General features: G+C 50.5%; 1 protein-coding gene across 4 annotated transcripts in view; it reads right to left on the minus strand.

Annotated features, from left to right (window-relative positions):
* Sptbn4 (spectrin beta, non-erythrocytic 4) overlaps window positions 1-12,025 on the minus strand; it is a 90,988-nt gene that overhangs the window by 33,405 nt on the left and 45,558 nt on the right. For 3 of the 4 annotated variants that reach the window (XM_041653415.1, XM_041653414.1, XM_041653413.1), the window contains exons 18-20: window positions 6,936-7,026; window positions 3,212-3,358; window positions 249-512 (exon numbers count right to left, since the gene is read on the minus strand). In XM_041653415.1, coding sequence (XP_041509349.1) covers window positions 249-512; window positions 3,212-3,358; window positions 6,936-7,026 — 502 coding nt within the window. Of the gene's footprint in view, window positions 1-248; window positions 513-3,211; window positions 3,359-5,524; window positions 5,655-6,935; window positions 7,027-12,025 lie in introns of those variants that run through there. The other variant, XM_041653416.1, reaches the window with a different exon arrangement.

A 12,025-nucleotide genomic window follows, 5' to 3' on the forward strand; every position in this document is an offset into this window, starting at 1 on the left:
CTTTTTCTCCACACAGAAAATATCAAAATCCCAAGAAACTGTCTGTTTGCTTATTTACAATACAGAATCCCTCTGTCTCCGTGATCCCTCGGTCCTAAGGTGAGGGCTGCTCCCAACACTCTCTGCTAGCGGGACAGCCTCAGGCTGAAACACCCCAGAGGGTCGTGTCTGAGCGGTTCCGCTCTGCCCCAGGGACCCCACCCCCACCCCGCCCACCCTCGCCAACCAGGTCAGCCAGTCCATCATACCTGTAACTTCTTGAGCTGGCTGTTGACGGTGGCCAGGTCCCCTCCAGGGTCCACGTCTTGTAGCTGGCTCTCCATGTGAAGCAGCCTCTTGTCCAGCTCAGCAAAGCTCTGCACTAGCTGGTCCGCCTTGCTGGCCTCGAAGAGCTGGCGCGCCTTGGCCTGTGTGGTACTCTCCAGCTCCGCCCAGCACTGCCGGATCTCACCCAGTTTCTTGCGCACGGAGGCTGCCAGCTCGGGTTTCTCCTGCATCAGTTGCTGGCCCTCCTGGCCGGAGGGGTGGAAGGTCGAAGACAGAAGGAAGAGGACCAGTGATGGAAACAGACAAAGAGACACAGGACCCATGGAGAGACACAGGGAGAGAGACAAAGGCAGGGAGTTAGAGACAGAAGAACAGATGCGACAGAGATGGGACCAGGGAAGACCGGCAAGAGACAGACAGGTTGATGTGGGGAGACAAAGAGAGCCCAGCAAAATACGGGAAGGAAATAGGGAAAAACAGATAGATGGCCATAGAGTGATGGTCGAGGATACACACACACACACACACACACACACACACACACAGTAGGACCACGAGAAAAGGACAGAAGAAGGATGAAGGTGAAAAGGAGAAAGGCAAAGAGGGAGAGGGGATGGGAGAAGAAGAAAAAAGGGAGGGGGCAGGAAAGAGAAGGGAGGGGAGAGTGGGAGAGGGAGAGGCAGGGAGAGAATGAACTTCCATTAAGCTCAAGGTCCAGAAGACTGGCTTTGTTACACACTGCCCTTTAAGGGTTCCCTATGATCCTCTCTGTCTCTCTCTCTCTTTTTGAGGTAGGGTTTCACTGTAGTTTTAGAGCCTGTCTTGGAACTAGCTCTTGTAGACCAGGCTGGCCTCGAACTCCCCTGTGATCTCTTAAGAGCATAAAGTGGCACACACCTTTAATCCTAGCACTCAGGAGGCAAGGGTAGGCGGATCTCTGTGAGTTCAAGATCAGCCTGGTCTACAAGACCTAGTTCCAGAACAGGCCCCAAAGCTACAGGGAAACCCTGTCTCGGGTGGGGGGGGAGGATAAAATGAACCTGAGTATTTCTGTTTGATTAGAAAAGTGGGGATGGGGGCTGGAGAGATGGCTCAGTGGTTAAGAGCATTGCCTGCTCTTCCAAAGGTCCTGAGTTCAATTCCCAGCAACCACATGGTGGCTCACAACCATCTGTAATGAGGTCTGGTGCCCTCTTCTGGCCTTCAGGCACACATGCAGACAGAATATTGTATACATAATAAATAAATAAGTATTTAAAAAAAAAGAAAAGTGGGGATGCCCTGGGTTGCAGTTCTAAGGGTTCAACCAGAATAAGGGAAATAAGGGGGTGTAGGGAGTTGATACCTAAAGTAAGTACCTGTCTAGGCCCTTCCAAAACTGAAGTCAACTGCCTTGGTGGCCCAGAGCTACATTTATGACAAGTTAACAATAACAGGAACATATTTTTATTCTCTGCATTTGGAAGGCAGAGGCAGGAGGATCTTTGTGGGTTTGGGGCTAGCCTGGTCTACAAAGAGAGTTCCAAGCTAGCCAAAGTGACATAATAACACCCCCCCCAAAAAAAAGAGTAAAGCGAGGCGTGGTGGCACACACCTTTAATCCCAGCACTCAGGAGGCCAAGGCAGGTGGATCTCTGTGAGTTCAAGGCTAGCCTGGTCTACAGAGTGAGCTCTAGGACAGCCAGGGCTACTCAAATAAACCTGTCTTGAAAAACCAATAAATAACAATAGTAATAATAAAAGAAGAAATAAAAATAATAATACTTACACCTATAATCCTACTTATACTTGAGAAACAGAGACAGGGGAATCATTAGATGTTTGAGGTCAGATGGTCTATACAGTGAGGCTCTGTCTCAACAAATCAAATAATAAAAATAGATAAACAAAATAAAAAGAAAGCCAAGTGTGGTGGTGTCTGCCTGTTTTCCCAGCACTTGGGAGGTGGGGGCAGAAGGAGCAAGAGTTCAAGGTCATCTTCAGCCACCTAGTGAGTTTAAGGCCAGCCTGGACTACGTGAGACTCTGCCTCAAGATAAATAAATAAATAAATAAATAAATAGTAAAATAAAGAAAATTTAAAGGGCTGGGATTGTGGGTCAGTGGTAGAGTACTAGCCTAGCAGGTACAGGGTCCTGAGTTCCAGTTCCAGTAATGAAACAATAATAATATAATAACAAAAAGGGAAGAGCAAAGCTGGCCCTGGTGTAGCTGGGTGGGAGAACATTTGCCTAGCATGTATCAGGTCCTGAGTTGGATTTGCAGAACCAGGAAAAATAAAACTCACAAATCAATGATACCATAATAACGGGTGCCTGGTGGTCCAACATACTGTATGTCCTCAAACCCACAGAGGTGGTTACACCTGTTTGCTTGTTTTTACTCAAATGGAAGTTGGCTGTGGTGATGGAAGACTGTGATCCCACACTGAGGAGCCTCAGACAGGAAGGTCTAGGATTGAAGGCCAGCCTGGGCTACATAGCAAGACCATATCTCAAACAGCAAGCAAAAAGAGAAGCTGGGGCAGGGGAGAAGAAACCTAGGGTCTAGGAGGCCAACTTAGTTCTCTAAGATTTCACAGTTGATTACAGACCCTGAAGCTAGGGCTAAAAAAAATCCAAATTTTACTATAACCCAAGGTTTCCCCAGTTCATGTCTAAGGCGTCCCTCCATATTAAATGGCCTAAGTGATGGGAAGGGGAGTGTGGTAGCGTTTCTAAGGTGGGAGAAATGTTGATAAACAGGAGGCCCTGAGCAGCAATGGGAAGAGATGACGACCAAGGTCAGACGAGAGAACTGAGGCTCAAGGTTACAATAATGACTCCAGACCAAAGACTTGATACAGGTCTGAACCAGCTGAGGGATGCCAGCCCAGAAGGGTGACAGTGGAGACATCAGCAGTGAGGATGTGTCTCCTGGAGGGCAGGGGGCTTCATCTTCCTCACCCTCTCTATCTTCTCCAGCCACTCCTTATTCTGAGCCAGCTCAGCCATGAACGCCTGGTGCCGGAGCCATCGCTTGTGCAGCTTGTGGCCGTCTTCCCGGGTGCCATCGCGAGCCGTCAGCATTTTCTCATGAATCCAGCCATCCAGCTGTGCAGGGCAGAGAAGGGGGTTCAGGAGGTTCCTCTCCCCATCTGTCACAGCCTCACAATACCCCTCGAAAGAATCCCCAGGGCGCGTTCTCAGCTGAGCAGAGTGGGGCTGAGGAGGGGAATCTATGCAAATAAGCCTGACTGGAGAGCACCCTCGGGCCCTTTCTTGGATAAAGGATGCCTACGTGGTCCCCCAGCACCAGATCCCGGGGCTCTGCCAGCCTTGGCTATATACAAGAAACCACAGTGGGCTGTCTGGTTCCACCACCCTCCTTCTTAAACAACCTCTGCAGTCAGACCAACCTCCAGCCCCAGTCCCAGCCACAGCAAAACCGAGACCCCGGGATGGGGGGACAGCTCAGTGGGTAAAGGCACTGCCAAGCTTGAAGACCCCTGGGACCCACATGGTGGAAGGAGAGGACTGACCTCTGACCCTCTCACACGCACTATGGCGAGGGCACCCAAAGGCATATCCACGTGTAAGATGAGTAGATAAATGCAATAAAATTAGATTTTTTTAAAAAGGATAAAAAGCCATAACCCCCTAATAAGGAGCAAACCCTCAACTCTGGGGGTGGGGGTGCGTGCTTGCCATCCCAGCATTGGGCAGGCTGGGAGAGGAGGAGATTGGGTTTGTGGCCAGCCTGAGCTACATAGCAAGACCCTGTTGATTCCATTTTTAAAAAAATCCTTAACTTACTCCACAGGTTGAATAAACCCAAACCTAGCCTCAGCACCCCACAGTCAGATCAATACCCCCCAAACAACCTTATGACTATTTCCATGTTTAGCGTCCTGATAATTAGGCCTCCAAGCTAGAGGATACCCATCCCTTGGACCCAGAAATTCTAAAGAATCCTAAATCCAGCACTTGTGCCTAAGACCACAGTTACCCCAAATCATGACCAGCCAACGCCCAAAATGTGAACAACAGGCTGCCTTTTGATTCCTAGACCAAATCTACCCCCAAAATGTAAGATTCACAATGTGGCTCAGACCAAACCCCCTGATCCAGTGCTCCCCCCCCCCTCAGCTAAAGTCATCAAGATGCAAACAACAAGAATATTCTCATTGCTCCCCACGGCAACAAACTGGCTGTTTTCTGAGACCCCTCCTCCACAAGAGCGAGGGCTGAGCCGAGGAGCAGAGCCATTGCTTGTTCAGCACGAAAAAGTAAGTTCTGGAATCCGGCTCCATTTCGAGCACTCAGGGAGCGGGAGAGTGTTTATTAAAACAGACTTGTTCCTGAAGCCACAATCTCCTCCCGACCAAAGCCTGAACCTGGGACAGTTTGCTCCTCCCTCCTCCAGTCACAAGATCCTCCTCCTCCCTCCTGGTAAAAAAAAAAAAAAAAAAGGCCGGACTCTGCGGGTCCGGGCGGCAAGCACTGTCATATTCAAGGACAAATCCCGAGCCGGCCAAACCCCACCCCACCCCACGTCCCCAGAGCATGTGCTCCTCAGGGGACCAGGACAGCTTCTCATATGCACACACTCGCAAAGTCAAACGCCGAATCCCCCAATTCCCTACGCAAGGATGAACACGCAACCGGAGTCCTACAGTGAAGGCAAACCCCTGACGGAGGTGATCCGCGTTCTCTGGGTAAAGCCCTCTAAAAGGAATTGCCCCCTCTGGTTACGCAGTGCAAGACTAGACTCTCTCCACAACCAAGGGGGAGCCTCTCCGAAAGTCAGAGCTCCTCGGACTCAGGTCACATCTAATACCTCATCTCCCTATGCAGAGCCCCCCCACAAAGTGATTCACCCTATCATCCGAGACCGCTACGGACTCCGCAAGAACCAAAGACTCAAAACCCTAAAAATCTGGGAATAACTCAAGACCAAGGCAAATTTGATCCCCTCGTAGGGAGGTTGGGACCCCCTGCTTCGCCCATACATCAAATGCAGGCTAGCCTAGGCTAGCCCCCCTCCCTGGCCCCTCTCGCTGCGGCTCCAGCACCGCGGACAGTTCCCGGGCTCGTCCCTCACCCCTTCCCCCACTCCAGGGCGAGGGTCCAGGCCCGCCCCCGTGCCGCCCCCGCCCCTCCCTCCCGCTGACCAGGCAGGCGAGCACGCGCATGAGCCCCCTCCCCCGCGCGTATCCGCGGAGGCGCGCGCCGGCCCCCTCCCCCCTCTCTTCTCCTTCCCTCTGGCGCCCCCGAGACCTGCGGCGGCGGCGGCGTTGGAGGAGCGTCTCTGCGGCGGGCGGACAGACACTCGCCCCTCCACTGCGACGGCGGCGGCGACGGCGGCAGCGGCAACGGCTGAAGCTCCGGCGGGCGCGCGCCCCCTCCCTCGCCCCCGCGCCGCGGCCACGCGCCCGCCCGCGCGCGCCCCCTGCCTGCCTCCAGGCCCGCCTTCTTTGCGGGGGGCCCACGTCTGGGGGGGGGGGTGAAGAATCACCACCTTCTCTGAGCTTCCAGGCTGGGGACCTTGCGATTCATCTTAGGTCATTGCTACTGAGTCCAGAATAGTCTAACGACAGGAGACAGGACCATTCCTAATGGCAGGAGGAGGGGGTCGGGGTCCCCAGTTCCTTCAACTAGGTGAGCGTGGTAAGGGGGGTTAGAGGGTCTCCTGAACCATCATTAACCCGAAGAGGCTCTGGTTTCTGACTACCACACAAGGGTAGGAGTTAGGGCAAGAGGGCCTGCAACATCTGTGTTGTTGTCCAGAATCAGCTCCAGTGAGAAGATGCGCCAACAGGGACCGTTGCTAATAGAGCTCTCTCAATTATGGGAAGAAGGTTGGAGACCTGTGTCTATTTTGTCCGTGTGGAGACTAATCTGCCATGGGTGTTCAATATGCAGAGTCAAACCTTATCTTTAGTGGGGGTGGAAGGAAGGCAAGGACTTGGTTCCTGAACCTTCTGGAAGAAACGGGTACCAGTACATCATGGAGGTAGAGTCTAGCCCTGGGTCACACTGACGGGGAGCTTGGGGGCAGGACATCTCTGGGAATTAAGAGAATGTTTCTGAACCATCTATGGGGTGGTCGGGGTCCATAAGAATTCATTTGGAATACAAGGCAAGGAGTATTTCAATGCAGAAAGGAGTCTGGCCATCTTTTATCAGCTGTGATCCCCACGGCATTCAGAAGGGATTGGTTCTTAGTACTAAAGGGACTGGGGATATAGCTCACGTAGCCCGATCCCTTGCCTAGGGCTCCTGGAGTCCGGTCCCCAGCACCATAACTAACTAAACATGAAGGCTAAATTCCGGCCATCTGTGATTGAAGGAGTGCTCCGGGCCACCGGTCCATCCTCACCCCACCCCCACCTCAATCTCCCGCGCTTCACACATCTCTAGAGAAAGGTGAGATCAGCGCTCCTTCCCTAGGAACTGTAGGCGCGAACTCAGCCGTTGCCAGGGGAGCTCAGGGCCCCTTCTGTCTCCCAGGAGCTCACGTGGGCAGACGAGGAGCTTGGGGCATGCGCTCTGGCACAGAACTCGGCACACCTCCTGGTAGCACAGAGGAAGCACGGTTCCTCGACCCCCTTAGACGGGGCGTCCCAGCCCTGCCCCCGACCAGAGAGCAAGTCTCTCTGTGCTGTACTAGCTCAGCTGGAGGACCTACCTCATGACAATCTCTAAGGAAGTGCTGCAGCACAAGCTGGTCCAGTAGCTTTTGCATCCACTGCTGGGCCCTCAGCTGGTTTTCTTGGCTCCTGGGGAAAAGGCAAGGGCTGAAGAGAGGCCCAGGCATAGAAATAGGGTGCTAACAAGAGCGATGTGAGGGCGTCAGCTGAATAGAAGCAGGGGAAAGAAAAGGATCCATAAACATTGGAAGGACAGGGCTCCAGAGAAGGGAGAGAGAAGAAAGGAAACTGGAGGAGGAAGGAGGGAGAGGTAAGGGGTAGAAAAGGAGAAAGAGGAGCACAGACATAACAACAATAACAACACACGCATAACACACACACACAACACACACAACACACTCACACGACACACACAACATAAACACATAACACACACACCATAACATACACAACACACACACATACACAATACACACAACACACTCACACAACACACACAACATAAACACACAACACACATAACATAAACACATAACACACACAACACACACATACACACATACACAACACAACACACGCAACACACTCACACAACACACATACAACACACATGACACACAACATAAACACATAACACACATACACAACACACACAACACACACATGACACACAACATAAACACATAACACACATACACAACACACACAACACACACCACACATATACCACACACACAACACACACATATAAGACACACATACACATAATACACGCATACACCACACACACCATACACACATACTACCCACACCCAACATACACACGCTGCATACACCAAACACACATACACACACATTACACATACACAACACATGCCAAAAACAACAGAGTAAGGGCACTTAGAAACAAAATCAAGCTGGGAGTGGTGACACACGCCTTTAACCCCAGCACTCGGGATGCAGAAGCAGGTGGATCTCTTGAGTTCGAGGCTCTCGGTCTACTGAGCAAGTTCCATGACAACCAGGGCTAAACAGAGAAATCCTGTCTTGGAAAAAAATCAGAGATAGGCACCATAGAGTTTAAGAGAGACACACAGAATCACACTAAGACCCATGGAGAGTGACAAACATAGTCCTATAGCTGAGATTAAAAGAAAACAGAGGGTTGGGGATATACCTCCAGAGGTAGAGAGCTTGCCTACGATATGTGATGTTCTGGGTTCAATTCCAGGTACAAGAAAAGAGGGGAACCTAGAAAGATGGGGACAAAAATAAAGAGAACAGGAAAGACAAGAGAGAAATAGAAGAGAAGGCAACAGAAACCGATGGGCTGTGCTCAGTGGTAGAGCCCCTGCCTAGAATCCCCCACTGAGGGGCTGGGGTGTGGCTCAGTGGTAGAGCCCCTGCCTAGAATCCCCCAGTGAGGGGCTGGGGTGTGGCTCAGTGGTAGAGCCCCTGCCTAGAAACCCCCAGTGGGGGCTGGGGTGTGGCTCAGTGGTAGAGCCCCTGCCTAGAATCCCCCAGTGAGGGGTTGGGGTGTGGCTCAATGGCGGTGGCACACCACCAGCTCATACGCATTCCTACCCTGTCATCCTCCATCCACAGAATCTAGGCAGAGAATACAGCAAGAATGAGGTTGTTGGGCTTATGTGATGGCTCAGTGTATAAAGGAGCTTGTGGCCAAACCTGGTGATATGAATTCAATCTTTGGGAACCGTATGGTGGAAGGAGAGGACAAACTCTCACAAACTGTCTTCTGATTGTCACACATGAACTGTGGCTCTTACACACACAAACACAAAATAAATAAATAAATGGAATTTTTCTCTTCTTTAATGACACTGTCTTCCCCAGACTTCCAAGACTTCCCTGAACTTCCAGGCCTTACACACAAGAACATGCACACACGCACTCTCTCTTCTCTCTCTCTCTCTCTCTCTCTCTCTCTCTCTCTCTCTCACACACACACACACACACACACACATACTCTCTCTCTCTCTCACACACACACACATGTACACAATATACCACCTTACTATTTTCACCCATTCTGCTTTTCCCCCTTTTAATGGAGACCCTGCTGTCCCCCTACTTTAATTGCTACTTTATAACTGCAGTTTTGCTATGGCTATGAATTATAATGCAAATATCTGATTTGAAGCCCTGTGAAAGGGTGTTCAGCACGACCCCAAGGGGTCACCACCCACCTGTTGAGAACTGCAGTCTAGTTGCATGCCAGCTTTGTGAGGTCCCTCTTCACCATTCCCTGGCACTTGCTGGTTCTCTTTCCTTCTTTTTTATTTTCTTTTTTTTAATATCTATTTATTTATTATTTATACAATATTCTGTGTGCATGTCTGCAGGCCAGAAGAGGGCACCAGACCTCTTTACAGATGGTTGTGAGCCACCATGTGGTTGCTGGGAATTGAACTCAGGACCTTTGGAAGAGCAGGCAATGCTCTTAACCTCTGAGCCATCTCTCCAGCTCCCTCTCTTTCCTTCTTTTATTTTGTCCTTGGCACTTGGCACTGTCTCCCCATTGTGTATATTCCTTACATGTCTATCCCCTTGACTTTCACAAAGAGGAGTGTTGTGTGTGTGCACGTGCGCAGGTGTGCTGTGCACGTGCGCAGGTGTGCAGGCCAGGAGTCAACCTTCAGTGTCGTCCTCTATCCCTCTCCATTCTAGTTTTAATACCGTGTCTCTCGTTTCTCATCATTTCAGCTAAGTTGGTTGGTCACAGAGCTTCCAGGTGCCTCCTGTCTCTGCCCCCAGTGCTGGGACAGGGTTTCTCTGTGTAGCCCTGGCTGTCCTGGAACTCGCTCTGTTGATCAGGCTAGCCTTGAACTCACAGAGATCCGCCTGCCTCTGCCTCCTGAGAACTGGGATTAAAGGTGTGTGCCACCACCACCTGGCTCATACCTAGTTTTTCACATGGGTGCTAGGGGTAAAACTCAGGTCCTCACGCTTGTACCTTAAGCATTTTACCCACGGAGCATTGCCAGACTGAGGACAGTTTTTAAAGAGTTTTGTTTGTTTTTGTCTGTTTTGGTCACAGTCATGAGCTCCTTGGCATAGAGTGACTTCTCACTATGTCCTTTTTGCATGAATGTAGGAGGGCCCAAGAGAGACAGAGAGAACCAAATGATGAGACAAACATAAGGTTTGAGAAGAGAGAAAAAAAGGGATGTGGTGGCCCATGCCTATAAATCCAGTTCTTAGGAGCCTGAGTTAGGAGGGTCTGGAGTTTGAAGTCAGAGTCAGAAATATAAAAAGATCATGCCAACCTTGGCTACTGTCAAGAGAAGGGGGCATTAGCAATGCAGATAACATCTTTCTCTAAAGATGAGGGAAGAACAGGAAACAGATACAGAAATAGTGGGTATGTGAGGGCAAAGAGAGACCCAGCATAGAAGGAGCAGGAGGGGCCCAAGAAGAGCAAGCAGGACCACAGCTACTTTGCCCTATTTCTCACGGAGTTAGGAAACAGGAAATGCCTTAGAAATTAACCTGCAATCAACTCCACTAGGACTTTGCAAGCAGGACTGGGGGTGGGGCAAGTGATTGGGAAAGCCTTCCTCTCTGTGAGACAGAGAAACAGTTGGGGTTCCAGTCCCAGCTGAGCCACTTCCTGGCTAAGACACTGGACAAATGAACTCCCTCGCTGAGTGTCATTTGTAAAATGCAGCTATAGAAAGTTGTTTGGTGATGGGAATGAGATTGATTTGAGGAGGTGCTTGCCTGGCAAAGCCCTGGTTCCCTCTCCAGCACATTCCAAATGACTGTGGTGCTACATACCTGTAATCCAAATCCATGGGAGGCAGAGGCAGGAAAATGGGAAACTTAAGGCCATCCTCGGCTATACGGTAAGTTCTGGGCCAGTCTGGGTTACCTGAGACCCTGTCTCAAAACAAAAACAAAAGCAAAGAAACCTAAAACCTAAGCAAAAGGAGAGCCAGAGAGCTGGTTGGTCAGTTTTTGCAGGGAATTCAGGTTTGGTTGCCAGCACCAACGTGCCAGCTCAGTCACCTGGAAAATCAGTTATAGATCTGATGCCCTCTTTGGTCTCCTCCAGCATCAGGCACCCACGTGGTAATCCCAGCAAATCCCTTTCCTCTGCCTCCTCACCTGCTATGACACTCTGCTCTGCCCCATCGGTCCCCTCTCCTCAGGGCCAAAATGCACCTTTCTACCTCTTATTGTCAGGGATCTTTGTCACAGCCAGGCAGGGAGACTAATATGCCAACCGCACGCATAGCTTAGCCACCTGTGGGAAAGCCTTCGCACCCACCCGACAGGCAGCAATGTGTCCTCTGTCAAGCAAATATTCTGGGGGCTGGAGAGGTTCAGAGATGAGACCTGTCTCCATCCCTGCCTCTGTCAGCTTAGAACTGGGGTACACGTTCCCTGTGGGCTCCCACAGACCCCTAAAATTTTCTTGCTCTGACTTTGATATTAGTCAACATATTTGTCAACCAACATAACAGGAGCCAGGAGTAGCTCCCTGGGAAAGCTGGGGCACAGCTCTGTGTGGCCTTTAACTGTGGAACCTAGGGGAGGATGATATAGGAGCTTGTGGATCCACTGACACCCAGAATCGGTTCCCTTCCTCAGGCTAAAGACAGGAGATTCTCACTGTTCAAATTCTGTATTTTTTGGGTTCACTACCTCCTGTTGGTACACAAAGTAGCCATTTAAATCAAATCTTAAGCAATACAACAAAGCTTGGAACAGTGGGGCATGTCAGCAATCCCATCATTCAAGAGTCTGAGGCTGGAGGATTACTTTGAGTTTGACACCAGCCTACGCTATATAGACATGTCTCATTTTTAAAATGATTTATTTTATGTGCATTGGTGTTTTGCCTGCATGTCTGTCTGTCTGTATTAAGGTGTCAGATCCCCGGGGAACAGGAATTACAGACAGTTGTGAGCTGCCATATGGGTGCTGGGAATTGAACCTGGATCCTCTGGAAAAATAGTCAGTGCTCTTAACCACTGAGCCATCCCACCTTCCAGCCTTCCTCCACCCCCGCCTCATTTTTTTTTTTTTGGTCCCTTGTGTCAGGGTTTCTATGTGTAGCCTCGGTTGTGCTGGAACTCGCTCTATAGACCAGGCTGGCCTCAGA

Source organism: Microtus oregoni, unplaced genomic scaffold (assembly GCF_018167655.1).
Source record: "Microtus oregoni isolate MIOR12 unplaced genomic scaffold, Mior012 000006F_ref0000085, whole genome shotgun sequence".
NCBI classification, from domain to species: Eukaryota; Metazoa; Chordata; class Mammalia; order Rodentia; family Cricetidae; genus Microtus; species Microtus oregoni.